General features: G+C 43.4%; 1 protein-coding gene across 2 annotated transcripts in view; it reads left to right on the forward strand.

Moving 5' to 3' along the window:
- MORC1 (MORC family CW-type zinc finger 1) overlaps positions 1-7,965 on the forward strand; it is a 95,155-nt gene extending 87,190 nt beyond the window's left edge. Inside the window, exons 25-27 of one of the 2 annotated variants that reach the window (XM_061628103.1) lie at positions 621-671; positions 4,031-4,213; positions 7,348-7,965. In XM_061628103.1, the coding sequence (XP_061484087.1) occupies positions 621-671; positions 4,031-4,213; positions 7,348-7,407 (294 nt within the window). In that variant the 3' untranslated portion in view covers positions 7,408-7,965. The remainder of the gene's footprint in view (positions 1-620; positions 672-4,030; positions 4,214-7,347) is intronic. The other variant, XM_061628104.1, reaches the window with a different exon arrangement.
- The last annotated feature ends 9,378 nt before the right edge of the window (positions 7,966-17,343 follow it).

Genomic DNA, 17,343 nt, shown 5'->3' on the forward strand with positions numbered 1-17,343 from the left:
TAGAAGAGAAGCAAATCACATGAAACTACTAGATCTATTGCCTGACCATTACATATAGAACATCAAAATTCATTATAGTTCCATTAGAAAATCATACTAGATAAGGCTGTGGTTGTGATATTTTAGGTATTTCCCCCCTCTGCTGGTATGTAATTAGACTCTTAACATAAGCAAATTATTTTGACTTACTGTGTTTATTACTTTTTTTCCATTTCACATATTTTAGCATGTATGATTTTATTTTAGACTAAGGCTTGGCATGGATCATTCTGAATGTTCTGAATGTATTGAAATAGTATGATAAAATGAATCTGATGCTGCCTGCCTTACCCACACACCCTCAAATATGCCTTGACCCACAGGAAAAATCAACCCATTTCTCTTTCTCTCTCTGCCAGATAGTTGGGTCTCCAACCACAAACGGGCACAAAGGCAGAGAATCACCCTTGGGAAGTAACACCCAACACTTCCCCTCACTTGCCCTTGCCTAAGGAAAAGGCCAAGTGGGTGGATATGGGGAGCACAGGTTTTGTACTACTGATTTAGGTCTTACTGTACAAGATTTTCACATCTTGTGCCATTTTCTGAGCCTATGCATTTTGTTTTATTTATACAAATAGCTGAAAGAGGATTCTGAGCAGCGTGAGACTATTCCTCTGGATATGAATCAGGTAAAATATATTTAATATGGCTAATTAATACTACCTGAATTGATTTCCTACCAGATCAATAACAGGCATAATTTGTTGTTGTTGTTGTTATTGTTGTTATGAGCCTTCAAGTCGATCACGACTTAGGTGACAGTATGAATCAGTGACCTCCAATAGCATCTGTCATGAACCACCCTGTTCAGATCTTGTAAGTTCAGGCATGCTACGGAAAAGAAATAAAAGTGAGATTTATTAACAGAAATTCAATTTGTGAGAGACTGGCTCTTTAATTAATGTATAAAATGAACAGCCTTCGTTACAGACGTTCCGTTAATAAGAACAAAAAAACCCGTTCAGTTTAGCTTTTGTTTACTCAATTTCTAAAATGCTGGAAAATTGTAGCTGTTAAGGGCCATACCATTAAGAGATGTATTATATAGCCAATATTGATATGGTATGGTATCCTATCCTGTAGTTAGTTCCAGCTTCACCACTACTTTGGAACTGGGTGGCTGTCAGTGGCAGAGTGGTGGACCTAAGACCCAGATTTGTATGTTCAGTGGAATAGATATATGGAGTGCATGCAATTGAAGCAACCATTCCATGTTACAGCAACCCAGCTGGCAATCATCCACATAAAATGATTACTAGTGGTATAAACAGGAAAAGGAATTGCAGTGTCCCCCTTCCTCTTTTCACCAAGCCCATTTAGCATCTTCCTTTTCTATCTGGCCATGCCCCTTCATTTTCCTTTAAATAAGATAAATACTTCTATACATGTGTAAAGTGCCCTTCAGTCACCAGTAAGCAACTTCACTTGTATCTCCATATGCTTATAATTTCAGGAGCAGTGCTTCCCTCTAGAGGGGATGGCAGAGCCATTGATAAATTAATCACTGCCTCACCTCCCTTGACATCATTGATGGATAATACATTGGACATATGAAAGCCTATTCTAAGCTTGCTTTTTTGAAGAAATAGAAGCCACATATAGAGGGATCCAGTTCAGGACCGTAATGCATTGGGGGGGGTAAAGATGACTGACTCTTCTGTCCCCCCCCCCGTCTGTTGTAGCACATGAAACATTGGGGGACAGATAGCAACTTGGAGGTGAAGTTTCTAATGGGAAAAGGCACAGGGGAAAAATGGCAGCATGCACCACAATCCCAATGTGGAATGCCCTGTCCACAACTGTAATTTTCTATTCTTTTTCTTAGTTCAAGATAGATGATTACATGTATGATATATTCTGAAAACGAGTCAACTATTGGAGGGGAGGTCATTTTTAAGTGTTCATCTTATAGTAAAATTCTCATGTCACCACTAAACCTTATCCTATGAGGGGCTGACTCCATGTCTTCTTGACATACCTTTGATTGTCACTAAGCTACCCCTTTGTAAAAGGAAATTCATGGAGGAAAGGCCTATTAATAGCTATTTATAACAACTACCCAGAATCAAACCTCTTTCTTCTGAGGTAACATACCTTTTATTACCTCTGAGGGCAAACAAAAGGACAAAGTCATGTTCTAGTTGGGAGCCAAGTGCTGAACTACATCATCCTTGGGTGTGGTCCTGTAAGGCAGTTCTTGTGGGCTTAGAGTTGATGGTCATTGGTTGATCATTGAGCTGTGATCTGCACTTTGACTGCCTTGTTCAGAGCTGGAGGAATCTTCAGTGGTCAGCAGCATAGATTTTCCCAATATATGGACATAATATGAAGTTGTTTATAATCATCCTGTTGTTGCCTGCACCCCAATCTCCAAGCAGTGAGAGACTTCCAGGGGCCCCTGTGCTTACCCAGGTTTCAGTTACCTTGAAATGGTCAGCGGAGGCTGTGGTGTACTTAGGATATATGGTTTTATATACAATCTGAGCATAAGATGGGGCTCACAGCATTAACACTCCAACAGATCTTTCTTCCCCATTAGGCTTTTAAGGGAGGCTTCCTGAAGCCATAACTTGGGATCCAGCACAGACAGCAAGCCTTTCTGTGTCTTTCTCACTCCCAGCTCCACATCAGACTCAAAAACACACAGGCCTCTCTTGGCCCTAAGATATAGAGGCCTGTGTGTTTTTGAGTCTGATGTGGAGCTGGGAGTGAGAAAGACACAGAAATGCTTGCCTTGCTGTCTGTGTTGGATCCCAAGTTATGGCTTCAGGAAGCCTCCCTTAAAAGCCTGTCTATCTGTCTGTCTATTTATTTATTTATTTCCTGCCCTTCCGCCCAGAGGCACGTGTTATCAAATTCTTCCAAACTACACAGGAAGTGGATTCGACTGTGAAGGACCAACCCACATTGAGTTTGCATTTTGACAAATTTGTAGGGCAGTACAGTATCTCAAAGAGGAGGTCAGGTCTCCTGCTCCCCTGGTGCATTCACTATAGCTCCCCAATTTCCCTGCTTTTTAAAGTTTGATAGAAATATCTGTTGACTATAGGTAAGTTTTGAACTGCAAGGTTTTGTTGCCTATTAGTGGATAAGGTCTCTACTTAAAAGGCTTGTGGAAAGAGGAAGGTCTTCAGTAGGCCCCAAAAAGATAACAGAGATGGTACCTGTCTAATATTTAAGGAGAGGGAATTCCAAATGGTAGTTGCCACAACATGAAAGGTCTGCTTCCTATGTTGTGGAGAACAGAACTCCTGATAAGATGGTATCTGTAGGAGGCCTTCACCTGCAGAGCGCATTGATCGACTGAGTATATAAGGGGTAAGACAATCTTTCAGATAGGAGGGGGGGAGGCCTACCTCAGTTGTTCATATCTTCTTTGGAGCAAATCTTTAGACATGTAGATTGGGTACTTGACGGACCATTAACTTAATAAAAAAACTGACTGCTACAACTCCATCTGTACAGATTCAAAATCACAGGCTGGAAGGAGACCCAAAGACATCATCCAGACCAACCCCCTAACCATCCAGCCTAGGATTATCTACTCTATTATAAGCTTCCTTAAGGTTTCAGACAGAGGCCTTTCCCTAGTTTTGCTTCATGAGAGCCTTTTGCTGGAAATGCCACAAATTTCACCTTATGTCTCCAAATCAAATGCTGTACCGCTGATCTTTGCCTTCTCCCAATAGGCCTGTGTTTCATACAAGAGAGATTCCTTATTTCCAAATCAAAAACAGCTAAAACAACTGAACAGTGCCATAGTTTAAGCCCAAATCGTTGTAGCCTTTATATAAGTTTATACCTTCTCCAATATTCTGCTATGGAAAAAGAGAGTTCCTTCCATAAAATGGCTGAGCAACACATTAAAAAACGAATGACATGTCTTGCTTTCTGATTAGTGGTGGGAGAAACAAATTGTATAGCAGAGCGTAAAAGAAAATTACTTTTTAAATCTGCACTTAATTTCAAGTGTCAATGTATGTTACAGTATTTTTTGCAATACGAAGGACAACTTTCCGAAAAGATCCAGTCTATAAAACAGCATGGCCTTCAAGCCATACTTGCCACTGAAAGAGAGATTAGTCAATGTGAAGTGCAAATAACAGGGGCAGAAGAAAGCCTTGAGCATCTTCGGAAGAAAATGGCACAACTGCTATTGAAAATCCATCCTGTAAGGGCTGACAATTTATTCTAATGTTATTAACTGGTTTCACTGTGTTTGAGAAAACGGGGTCCATTTTAATATACTTATTGGGCTGCAACATAGGGAGAGCAATGCTATGGGTCATTTGTGGTGGGAAAGATCTCCTAGCAGATTCAACACACATCCATTGTACACCAGCCAGAAAATTCAACTTATATCTATAGCTATAGCTTTGGGAAACAGCCCAATCTGTTTTGGAGCCACTCTGTGTCTTTCCAGTTCAACTCATTGTTCAGGACTGAACTAGATCTGTTCAAAACAAAGTTCTTTTTTCCTTCATTCACTATAATGGGGAATCTAAAAACAGCCGTAACTTTTTTTTCCTTTTCACAGAAATTTCACAATTGTAATACACCCTCCAGAGTGGATTAAGCCTGCCAATTTGTAGACAGATTCATCCAGGAGATTTTTTTGCAGGGAAACATTAAGTCTGATTTTTAAAAACAAAGGAAAGGTGTATACCTTTCTCATTTTCTGTTGTGTTATTATAGTTACTTATATTGCTTTTTGGCCAAAGGCCGTTTTCTGCAGAATTGGATGCAGTTGGCAGGCATAGTCAGCCCTCCTGAGTGGTGGTAACTTCAAGACTGGATTTTTGGAAATGCATCCTCTTCTTCCTGGAAAAGAGAGATTTCTTTATTGACTTTAACAGGACAAGGGACAGATCCCTGTGAAAATCAAAAACGTGGTTCATCCCCCAAATCACTGTGATTGGAATGCTGTGGGAAAATGATTAAATGTGATTAAGAGTTAGTTAAAATAAATGGTTAAATGTTGGTTAAAATAAATGATTTCTCCCGCCCAGCAGCGGCATGGTGGGGCTCTACCACTCACCTGACCTCCATCAAGCTGAGTCCCTGTACCATACCAGGGTAGAGAGGGACAAGGTGGGCACAGTGCATACAGGTCAGCAGGAGCAGCAGATTGGTTCCACCAGTGCATTTGCATCACACCAACCTTCCCACCATTGCGCCCTCCCCGCTCTATCCTGGGGTGCTGCAGCGACTCAGCCAGATAGAGGTCAGGTATGTGGTGCAGCCCCACCATGCCATCTGCCGCTGCCCCCAATTCTCCACTTCCTGTCGACTTGGTTTTGTTTTGTGGTGACAGTGGTAATGGGGAACAGTTGTGCATTTTTTGGACATAGGGAGCTCCTGGTCCAACTCAAGATGACTTCTTAACTTAGCAATCAAAAACTTTGATTCGCTTTATAATGCAGGATACACACTGAGGTGATGCACATCGCTAGAGCCAGTGTGGCATAATGGTTAGAGTGTTGGACTGGGACCTGGGAGATCAGGGTTCAAATCCCCACTCGGCCATGAAGCTCACTGGCTGACCTTAGGCCAGTCACTCTCTCTCAGCCTAACCTACCTCACACGGCTGTTGGGAGGATAAAACTGTGAGGGGGAGAACCATGTTTGTAAGCCACCTTGAGCTCCTTGGAGGAAAGGTGAGCTATAAATGTAATGATAAATAAAAAAAATAAGAATCCATAGCTCTGCTGGTTTGCTGCAGCTGGGACAACAGGTGGGGGGCATATTTCTCTGTATTATTATTATCTGTGCCAGTCCTGCCCAGTGGATGTGTTGGGGGGACAACAGGGCTTTAGAAGTGGCATATTCATGCTCAGCCACAACACGTCCCTCTTCCTCCCCACCCTCTGTGGGTGGAGCACTGTTGAAAGGGAATGTGTGTGGGTGGAGCTTTCCACGTGCATACCAGGGAACCTCCAGTGTTATGACTATCTTCCTGTTGGTGGACCAATGTTTACACCATTTCGTAAGGCCCTTCAGCCAGCCTCCACGTAAGTATAGGATTGTTCCACCAGTCATGGGATTAATAAATTGAAATGGTAGGAGAGCAATCTACCTTGAGGGGTTCAATTTAATCAGGGTGGCTAAGGAAAGTCATTTTAAAGGTGTGTGTGTGTGTGTGTGTGTGTGTGTGTGTGTGTGTGTGTGTGTGTGTGTGTGTGTGTGTGTGTGTGTGTGTGTGTGTGTGTGTGTGTGTATTGCAGTAATACATGGGGGGGGAGAAAATAGTAAAGATATCCCAAGGTTGTGATGTTTTCATAGAAACATCTCTAAAAAGTAGTTTGAGCTGCAGTACTCAAACTTCTTACTCAGTGTGATTACTCTAGGAGTTAGCAGTTTGAGGATTACAGATTAGCCAGCACTACATCATAGTTTTAGAAATACTCTTCAGCACTGACAGTTGCTTCCCTGATTTTGCTATTTAACCATTTGTCTTGTGTATTTTTCTTCACTTTGCCTTCATGAGAACATAAACTCCTTGGATATGAGTTTGTGCAAATATATTTACAAAAACTATATAAATGTTTTTGCCCAAAGTTAAGACCCAAACGACATGTCACACAAAGACACAAGTAGCCCAATGGCCGTGTCAGAAGAAAGAAAAGGTGATTCCCAGGGTGAAAGGATAGTTAGGGAGGGGCATTTAACACTTTTCCCAGCAACCATTTTCCCTCTTCCAATCATCTTCCCACAGTGACTTTCCCTCCCAGGTGCCTTGCAGTTTAGTTTTCATGTTCTAACAAGGCTATTATATACAGGGCCGGCACCACCATAGCCCAACATCCCCCATATAGGTGGTGTGCTGATAAGCCTGTCCATGTGCCCCACCTACCTCTCATGTCAGGTGAATGACATTGTGCATGCCTGTCATCAACCAAGATGGTGGCGGGAGCATCAGCCCCTTAGGGAAGTCCCCACTGCCATCTTGGGTGATGGCAGGCATGCACACACAGTGTGTACGGCATTCACATTGATGGGAAAGGTAGGTGGGGCATGCGGGCAGCCTTACGGAAGCCTGCACTGTTTGTATTGGGGGGGTGTCTGTGAGTTCATTCTCCGCGCTCTGCAGCAGGCTCAGGTTGCAGGATCTGATGCTGCAGATAACGGAATGGGCATGCCACCCTCCTACCTTAAGGAGGGGCCCATGAGGGGCCCCTCTGGGCTGCAGGGACCCTCAGGCACATACAGTTGCCTGTGATGTGTAGTTTGGGCCTAAGGAGCTGATGACTCTTCCTGGAGCCTATTAATGTTATAATAATGTCTATTTCCTGCATTCTGTTTCAGCATCTTCTTATAAATAATCCAGAAGACATTGACAGCTTCCTAGAAGAGAGTTTGAATTAAGATAATCTTAAGTACATTGGTTCCTATGAATACTAACAACACACAGTTAAGCATACCTGCTTTGCTGGATGAAGAAACTGGAAAGATTTTTAACACTTTATAATGTATAAATAAAAATATGTCATAGATTGTGAACAATCCACATAGGACACAGTCCTCCCTGAAGTCTTCCTGCAGAAGTCTTACATGCTACAGTGAACTTGCAGAGGAAAGGATATGCCTGGAGCCCTTCTAAATACATTTTGTTATTTGTCAACCATATATTATGCTGGAAGCAATCCCACCTGCACTGCTGCTGTGCCATTGAAATGTGTGGGCACCGTTCAGCCAAAATTCTTACTCAGAAGGTTACTGTGACCTTGTGAATATTCTGTTGTGGAAAAACTGAAACATTTAAAAAAGAAAAATTGAAACATTTAAGTTTATGCTTTAAAAGTAATTTCTGTTTGTTTGGAAACAATAACCTCATACTATGTTAACTTGTAAAGATATAAATCCCCTAGGGAGATTAAAGCTTTTCATTTTAATATCTTGCTTATACAAATGATCTTGCATAATAAAGGAAGACACTTTAGTTTGCTCAGCTAACCAAGTGTTATGAATTGAAATTAATTGGCATGAGTTTATAAACCTAAATATTTAATCCATAGGGATTAATTTAAGTGTTTTCCCCCAGTAAGAGATGTATATCTGGATGTTAACAATCTTGACCTAAGATTTTTATTATAAGCAAAAAGATGCTTCGGATGAGGACTGTTGGATGATGCACTAGATCACTATGTTTTTATGCCAGCACTGAAGTTATGTTATTTTGCAAGTGCAGGGTAGATGTGAACATATGAACATTTAGGATGAGTAGCAATGTACAAAAAACAGGAGTTATAGCAGATACTTCCCTACCATCCAGGACAGATCCCTCATACATTCAGAATACTAATAACAGACATGTTAATCCACTGCCAGAGGCAGTATCCTCTGAATGCCACTTTCTGGAACTCACAAAAGGGGAAAGTGTTGTTGAGTTCATATATCCTTATGTCTGGCTGGCCACTGAGAGAACAGGATGCTTGACTAGATGAGCCATTCGCCTGATCCAGCAGGGCTCTTCTTATGTTCTTAATCCCTAATGAAATGCCAATTCCATTTATTTGTCTTTCACTCCTCCCACATGCTTCAGGCAGGATGTCTCCCTTTTTTTGTCCTTTAAGTAAACCTTGTCTTTTCATTCAGTAGAATGTTCCATTCTCTCACTTCATTTATTTTTTTTAAAAAACTATCATTCTGTGTTTTACATTATTTGAAAATTGTTCTGTAAAGGGAGGGGGAGAGGCCTTTGTGATAGAAAGGTAGGAAGATGCTTTATACTAAATCAAAACATTTCTCCATCTGACTCCATACCATCTTCACTGACTAAGTATGTGTTGGACTTACTGAAAAAAGGTATTTTACAGTTTTCCCTGAAGATCCTGGGGATTGAATTTGGGGCCTCTTGTATGCAAAGCATGTGCTCTACCACTGAACTATGGCCCTTCCTTGATTTCATAGAGAGCAGCAAATTGGTGCTGTGTGCAGTCATGTTCAGCTTCAACGGGAAGAACAAACCCTCCATCCAGCCAGCATGTGCCTTAGAAGAGCTTACATCAGGGCCAGATTAAGGCCAACTGATGCCCTAAGCACAGCCCAACAATGGTGCCCCCCTCGGTCCTTTCATTGCTTAACTGACAAGACATTAAGACTCAATAAGTGCTGAAGGTGAAATAAGAGGTTGAAAATTCAGTTTTCTTCCAGGCCAGACCCCACAACTATATTAAATAAAAACTTTTTTTTATTTTATTTAACACTAAATAGCAGTAAGCAATATAAGCAAATTATTTACTTATAACTAGGGCAACAGAAAAACTGCAAATTTTCAACACTGTTTTATGCATTTCTTAATAAAATTGTTATAAGAGAAAAAATGCAAATACAAAAAATTATTGAAAATGATTTTTAATAACCCTCCCAAAGATTATAAGGCAAAATAAGATCTGGTATTATCTCTACTGAAATTATGTGATCTCGAGAGCATACTTTTCAGTTTTGAAAATCCTCTTTCTACAGAAATCGATGTTGGTGGACAATTTTTAAAAGAGATTCTAATGGAGAAATATCATTTGTACGAAACGAAACATCTTTTATCCCATTGCTTCAAGCATAGCATTTCAGCATACATGGATCAAAAGATGCAAAATAATGCTTATTGACATTGTTGCCTACTTATAACTTTATTTATATTTTAAAATGTTTTCTCCTAGATTTTTTAATTGCAGAGTCTCTGATCAAGTCCTTAAAACTAATCTGGCGTAACAAATCTGCTTCTATACTTAGCAGAGACAAGGCATCCAGCCTGTCTTGTCGCATAGTTGTTCTGTTGGGATTTTTAATATGCTTGAGCTGAGAAAATGAATGCTCAGCTGTGCAATTTGTGACCATTAATGTTAAAAATATATGCAAGGCAATATATATATATTTATAATGATTAGAAAAACACTGAAATGTGAGAACTTCCGGGAAGGGTGACTTAGCCTGTGCCTGCTTTTGAGACGGGCTCCTGCCTCAAAAGAAGCTTATTCAGATATATCAGTCAGTTTTTTCTTTTTTTTTTGACTGATTAAACTTCTCCCGGGTAGGGAGAAACGAAGAGATTAACCTCAAAGCCTATTTTTGTTGGGACGACCAGATCTCATTAATTTATGGGACGAGGTCCAGCCGACGAAGGTGGGACGGATTTTTAACAGCAAGCTCTATCTGATAAAGCGAACGTTCACCTTATCTTCTAAGAGAGAACGCACTAACAGGCAAGCACCCTTCTTTCTATATTTTTCTTTTACTTGACTTAAATTGTTGCTGTTTAAAAGAGATTTGCCAGATTGATCAGTTTTTGACATCTCACTGGGGAGCCATAACTTCTCTCTGCTACGCACTAATTAATAGCTTATCTCTGTTTTTGTTGCAAAAAGCTGTCCTGGATTTGCATTCTAAAGATATACACAGAAGAGGGATTTCTATTCCAGATTTTTATTTTGAAAAATATTATACTGTTTTGAGACTACTCTCTTTTTGGTCTATTTTATTTTGACGAATCTGTTTCTTGACGATTGCCATTAATTGTTTCGATCCTGGGAACTGCATTTTGTTTACTTAACTATTGGAGAGATAAGGCTGTCTGCTCTGTTTATACTGTGATGTCACCAAGTTTGGAGTATTAACCCAATTGTTGCTGAAATAAGAAGTGGTTTTCCTATATTTTTCTTTTAAAATGGCAATTAAGAAAGTGGCTGAAAATCTGGAAATAACTATGTTTCAGAAAATAATGGATGAGATTGAGATAATGAAAATTGAATTGAGTAAAATGAAGCAGGAGATTAAAGATATAAGGGTCCCTGTGAGAGAGGTGACCCTGGAAGGGGTCCCTGTGAGAGAGGAGACCCCGGAGATTGGAACAGGGGTCCCTGTGAGAGAGGTGACCCTGGAGACTGGAATAGGGGTCCCTGTGAGAGAGGAGATCCCGGAGATTGGAACCAACGTGGAACAGGAACAAGATTTGGAGTCTATGGACTTTAGAAATAAAATCTATTGTTTGGAACTCAATGTTATCTCTGAAGAAATGAATGAAGATTCTAGAGATAAAGTTATCAATGGCATGGATAATCTTCTGGACTGGAATGATGTGATGGAGCCCAATATAGAGAAAATCTATGGAATTAACTGCAGCCATGTGACAATGGAAAAACTTTTAAGAGATGACCCAGTGTATTTTGAAAAAAAGAACAGAGATATGATTTTACAGCAGTATTTCAGCAACCTATTCAGAATGGATGGCAAGAAAATATTTGGGATAGAGGTAATCCCCATCAGACTCTTACTATATGACTATGGCTTTGACAGCAAGATTATTATGGAATACTGATAATGGAAGATTGGATATTGAAATTACTGGACTTAACAAGACTACTGAAGATGGAAGATGGAAAATGGAACTAATAGAGATAATAGAACAATGGCTACTGAAATTATTGAACCTAACAGATTCTGATGTGATGGATTAATTGAAATGTTTATTTTGACTATGGTTATGACAATAAGATTATCATAATTAGTAATGAGATGGATTAATCGATATGCTTATCTGGAAAAAAAAATTGATAGATATATTTCTTAAAGAATTGAAACCTCTCTTTGACTTTTTGTGGAAAGAATAAAGTAATGTTTATGAGATTTGATGATTAAGTAAGATAACTACTGGAGGAAAGTGATTTTATAATATGACTTAAGAGACAGGATTGTTATATATTATAGACTTATAACTGATTTGATCTTTGACAAATGGGAAGTCAATATTTTACTCTTTATTTTTTATTTTTCTTTTTTTTTTTTTCTTTTTTTCTTTTTGTTTAACTATTTTTGATTTTGTTTTTTGTCTTTGAATGTTTTATGATTTTGTCTTGTATGTTTTATGAAAATCTGAATAAAAATTATTGAAAAAAAAAAAAAAAAACACTGAAATGCATGCAGAAAAGCGTTGGTAAGACAGTCAAACATACTGAACTCTAGGTCTATGTCTGACACCTTTAAACTTTTAAACTTTAGTCACTCACCATACCAAAGAAATTTTTTTTTAACAATTCAGATTAAAGTCGAACACAGCAGATAAGAATTACAAAAAATTCGACTAAAGTTGAGTGTGGCAGTGAAAGAGTTGAGAGTTAAGGGCATGATAGCTGGGGGGGAACTCTGTGGTGCCCCCCTTCCCTTGGTGCCCTAAGCACGTGCTTATTTTGCTTAATGCTTAGTCCAGCGCTGTCTTACATCTGAATAAAGCACGATGAATGTGCTTCCACAGTAGGTTCACCATTTAGATTTACAGAGGATAGTATGTTATCCAGTTGTAGAAAAAAGAACAAAGAGTCTTGTGACACCTTTAAAGATTAGCTAATTGTGGCATAAGCTTTTCTGGACTACACCTTCAAGATAATATATTAAAACTCTGTACATTCTGGACGCGCACTAAGGATTGGAAAACCAATGGCTGAAGTGCCCAGCATTGCAAACCTAAATGTATTTTCTCAGGAGGAAGGTTGATTGAGTTCAATCCCTAACAAGAATTGCTTTGAATCAGGTCATATTAAAAAAGGTGAGGGTAGAACCACACTCACTGTTCTGCCAGTTACAGTGTATCTCCACCTTTCATCTGAAAACGCTAGTCGAATGCTGCCTCTTTACTGTAAAACCTGGTGGGAGCAGCTTGAGTGGTTTTTTTAAAAAAAAAATCTTCAAAGAGACTTCACAACTGATCAACAGATCAACCTGCTCCCCCTCCAGGTATAGCTAATATATACACTTTGCTCTGGCGACTAGTGTGTTCATCGCCTATCCCGTTCCGCGCCCGGTACCTGCCGGGCAAAGGGGCGTGTTTGCGGCTGTAGCCGAAGCCCAGGCCACCATCGTGTGTGTGTGTGCATGCGGCGTGCCGGCGTGCTGTTGTGACACACAGAAAGGAGGCGGGGCAGCTGAAGGCCATTTAAGGCCACTCCACCAGCCTCCCGCCCTCCTTTGAATTGTGGCGGCGGCTTTAGCGGAAGGGAATAGACCTGGCTACATGCTCAATCTCAGGATGCTATCCAAAAGGGGCAAAGTGGGCCGAAAGGGGAGGGCAGGGCCCCCAGGGCGGAGGGTAGATGCCCACCCCCAGCTGTGGAGGAGTGGAACATAGCCAATGCGCTTCATGTGTTGTTATTGCTAGGGTTATTTTACCATTTACAGGGATCTCGGACCCTGGAGATGAAGGATTGTAGCTCAGTAACAGATCACTTGCTTTGCATGCAAAGGGTCCTCAGGTTCAGCCCTCGGCACCAGCAGTTGGGGCCAGGAGATACTTCTATTGGGGGCCCCTCGCCCACTACAGAAAGTGAAATAGGAGTAGACTCCTCTTCTTGATACTGAAGTGTATTTTTAGTTTAAATCGACTGTTTCATTTCATTTACCAATTACATGGAGAGGTACTGGGCTATCTGACACTAGGGACATTCCAGGGGCAGCTGGACAGCCATCTGTGGGGATGCTTTTATTAAGGGATGTACTGAAAAGGCCATTCCACTTCCACGCTGTCTTTGCAAACCAGGAAAGTTTGGAGATGCTCTGTCATAACGTAGCAATATTCTGAGATATCATATAATGGTGGCCTCTATGGCATGCACCATTAAAATGGCAGCCGCAAGCAGTGAACGCTGTGGGTGATGTTTCATCCCAGAGCATTTAGGGAGAAACATGTGGCCATCAGTTGGAGGCCATTTGGATTGGAGCTATGCAATGTAATGACAAAGAGCAGAGGCTTTTTGAGGAGGGCAGGTGGCAGCCGCAGACAGAAAGGAGGCTGCAGGAGCCAGTAGGGATCCCAATTAGTGCTGCAACTTCACCTCCAAAACTACCTCACTTCCGCAAATGCACAGGGAGCTCATCCCCTCTTTTCACTGTCAAGCTTCTCCTCCCCAAATACGTTCTTCAAAACCCTGTGATATTCTGAGTAAACATAATTGGGATTCTGCTGTATGGGCGCAATCATGGACGCCCTTCCATGGGAAGAAGTAACAATACACTCGGTGGGATTTTCTCATAAGTAAATGTGCATAGAATTGGTCCAAGTCATATTTCTCTGAGTAAATTATCTAAACATAATGGAATTCTTTGCAGTAATCATGTACAGGCTGCACGTTTGCTTGCATCTTCTCTTTAGCTAGTTTGCAAACTGACTGTAGATAAGGTGGCCACCCTTGTTTTACAGGCCACTAATCCTGTGCTTTTAAGAGTCAGTTGATCTGCAGACATTAGAAGATGACATTGTATTCTTGTATGGAGAACTTCAGCTCCTTCTTGGAAGGGACAGTCAGGAGACGAGAGGGCTCAGAAGCAGCAGGGCACTATTTTCATGATTTACGGTTCATGGGTAGGGCGGACTTTGGGTGCAGGTTAGCACCTGATGGCACCGTTTATAGCGTGGCTATGAGCTAGGGGGTTCCTTTGGCAGCTGGGAAAATGGAGGATCCTGCCCCAGGGTTCACTGGGTTTATGGTGCCATAACAGGGATTTCACAGCCTTACCACAGCTTCAGGGTTTGTCTTTGTTTTGTTTTGGCTGCCTTACGCACCAACCTGTGGTGTGCCCCCCCCTTTCCTGCAGTGTGCCCATGGTGTTTCAGTTAGAGGAGGGACCGACTCTGGGGGGGGGAGAGAACTGCTAGTCCCATACCACACACTGGGAGATGGGAGTCAGAGATGGCCATATGCCTATCTTTGCCCCAGCATGCTCACCAGCTATCAGAGGGCAGGAGAGGATTTCTGGGAGTTACAGGCCGGCAGGGGCTATACAAAGTGTCCATGTTCACCTGACCTGCCAGGGATTGTTGGTCAGGGAGGTGCCCTGTGACCAGCTGTTGCAGGCAGCGACCCTCACACTTAATTTTGGAGCCTTCCGGATGGGGGGTGGGAGTGTTTGGGTCTGGGTCAGACTTCCGTACGAGCCATCTGGCTGTCCAAGGTTTGTTTCCAGGCAGACCAGGGGCGCAAATGGCACACCATTAATTTATCCTGCCCCAGGACTGCACACTTGTCCCGTGAGGGCATCATGGTGTTTTTGTTTTGGTTTTTGGCCTGTAGCTACAGGCCCGATTGCCTGATATTCAGGGAGGGATCTTCCCTCATAAAGTTTCGGCGTAGCGTCACAGAGCCTGGGAGCAGACGCATGGGGTTTTTGGGGGGACATGCTCCTACGGAATTGGGGCTGCATACCCGGCAGGTGAATTGCCTACCTGGAGTACATTCACCCCTGGGGTGAGTCTGAAGGTCCAGGACCCAATTGTTTACGATTGTTTCTGTTTTGGCAGGTTGCTGGACGGGGATGGAGCAGTTTCACAGCCTACTCTGCAGCCATGGCATGATCTTCTAGGCTGGCCGTGGGGCCGCAAACGCACATTGGTTCACAGCCAGGCCTCTGATGGTGGGCCACAGTTTGGTGGCTGGGTCGACAGAGTATGCGCTGGGGATGGTCTCCTATCCATGTTGTTCCAGCATGGTTCAGTGCGGAAGGTCCTGCAAGTGGTGGTCATTCCCCTGGGTGGGAATGACCTTGGTTACTCAAGGGCAAGGCCCTCAGTGGCAGGCATGTGAGGACATGCAGTTGAGGCCACGATAGCCTCTGGTCGTCTGCCGTGGTCAGACATGGAGGGCAAGGCCCTCAGTGGCAGGCATGTGAGGACATGCAGTTGAGGCCACGATAGCCTCTGGTCGTCTGCCGTGGTCAGACATGGAGGGCAAGGCCCTCAGTGGCAGGCATGTGAGGACATGCAGTTGAGGCTACGATAGCCTCTGGTCATCTGCTGGAGCGCGAGGCCCTCAGTGGCAGGCATGTGAGGTCATGCAGTTTGTGAGGCAACAATGGCATCCTCTTGACGGACCTGCAGAGGGGTCTGCACAAGATTCTTATCGGGTGTGGGGTAAAGGGAGACTAAGCAGAGGCTTGTCCCCCTTTTGTGGCAAGGAGGTGCGGGGGAAAGTTTAAAAGGAAAAGGGCAGCTAGGTGACACCTTTAGGCACCTTTGGGGGTGATTGGCGGTCCGGGGGCCTGCAGCTCAGGGCTATACAGCCCGGGGGCAGAACATGGGCCGCCTTTGGGGCCAACGTGCCTCATCCGCTCGGAGTTTCAGGGCTCCGGGGGGCGGTGATGCGGGTTGGACCCCCTACACATCTTCAGGGTGTGGCCCAAGCTGGGGTCTGGCACAGGGCAGCCCCGGGCTCAGGCAAGGGTTTGGTTGCCCTATGGCTGCAAGCAGGCTTTGCCTGGATCATCAGAATGCTCCCGTACTTGATTTCCCCTCTGCAGGTTCATTATTCTAATTGATTCCGTTTAATAAAGTGGCCCATGATTTAACCCAATGAATAGTGTTTGTGTTTTATTTCGGCAATAGGCCGCAATCCCGTTCCGCGTCCGGTACCTGCCGGGCAAAGGGGCGTGTTTGCGGCCGCAGCCGAAGCCCAGGCCGCCATCGTGTGTGTGTGTGCATGCAGCGCGCCGGCGCGCCGTTGTGACACACAGAAAGGAGGCGGGGCGGCTGAAGGCCATTTAAGGCCACTCCACCAGCCTCCCTCCTTTGAATTTTGGCGGCGCCCGCCCGACCCACCCTCTGCTGCAGTGTGATTCATTTGGTCGCTACGGAGCTGACTAGGAATTTTTGGCCTGCCTGCCTCGCTTTGCTGGCCGGTTTCTTTTGCCTATTCCACACTGTGGTTGGGGGGAAGGGTCAAGGGTTAGCACGGGTGCCTTTGGGGTTAATAGGCTGATTGGTCTGTTTTGGCTTAACATGTTAATGGTCACTGGTCAAGGAAGTGCGGGGGAAAGGTTAAAAGGGAAAGGGCAGCTAGGTGACACCTTTAGGCACCTTTGGGGGTGATTGGCGGTCCGGGGGCCTGCAGCTCAGGGCTATACCGCCTGGGGGCAGAACACGGGCTGCCTTTGGGGCCAACGTGCCTCATCCGCTCGGAGTTTCAGGGCTCCGGGGGGCGGTGATGCGGGTTGGACCCCCTACACATCTTCAGGGCGTGGCCCGAGCTGGGGTCTGGCACAGGGCAGCCCCGGGCTCAGGCAAGGGTTTGGTTGCCCTATGGCTGCAAGCAGGCTTTGCCTGGATCATCAGAATGCTCCCGTACTTGATTTCCCCTCTGCAGGTTCATTATTCTAATTGATTCCGTTTAATAAAGTGGCCCATGATTTAACCCAATGAATGGTGTTTGTGTTTTATTTCGGCAATAGGCCGCAAAAATGTAGACAGAACACTGGCTCCTGCAAATCCAACTTCAGGAATGCATGTGTCCCTTCCTCCCCTCTCTGGCTTGCATTCCCTGGTTC

Source organism: Rhineura floridana, chromosome 5, assembly GCF_030035675.1.
Source record: "Rhineura floridana isolate rRhiFlo1 chromosome 5, rRhiFlo1.hap2, whole genome shotgun sequence".
Lineage (NCBI taxonomy): Eukaryota > Metazoa > Chordata > Lepidosauria > Squamata > Rhineuridae > Rhineura > Rhineura floridana.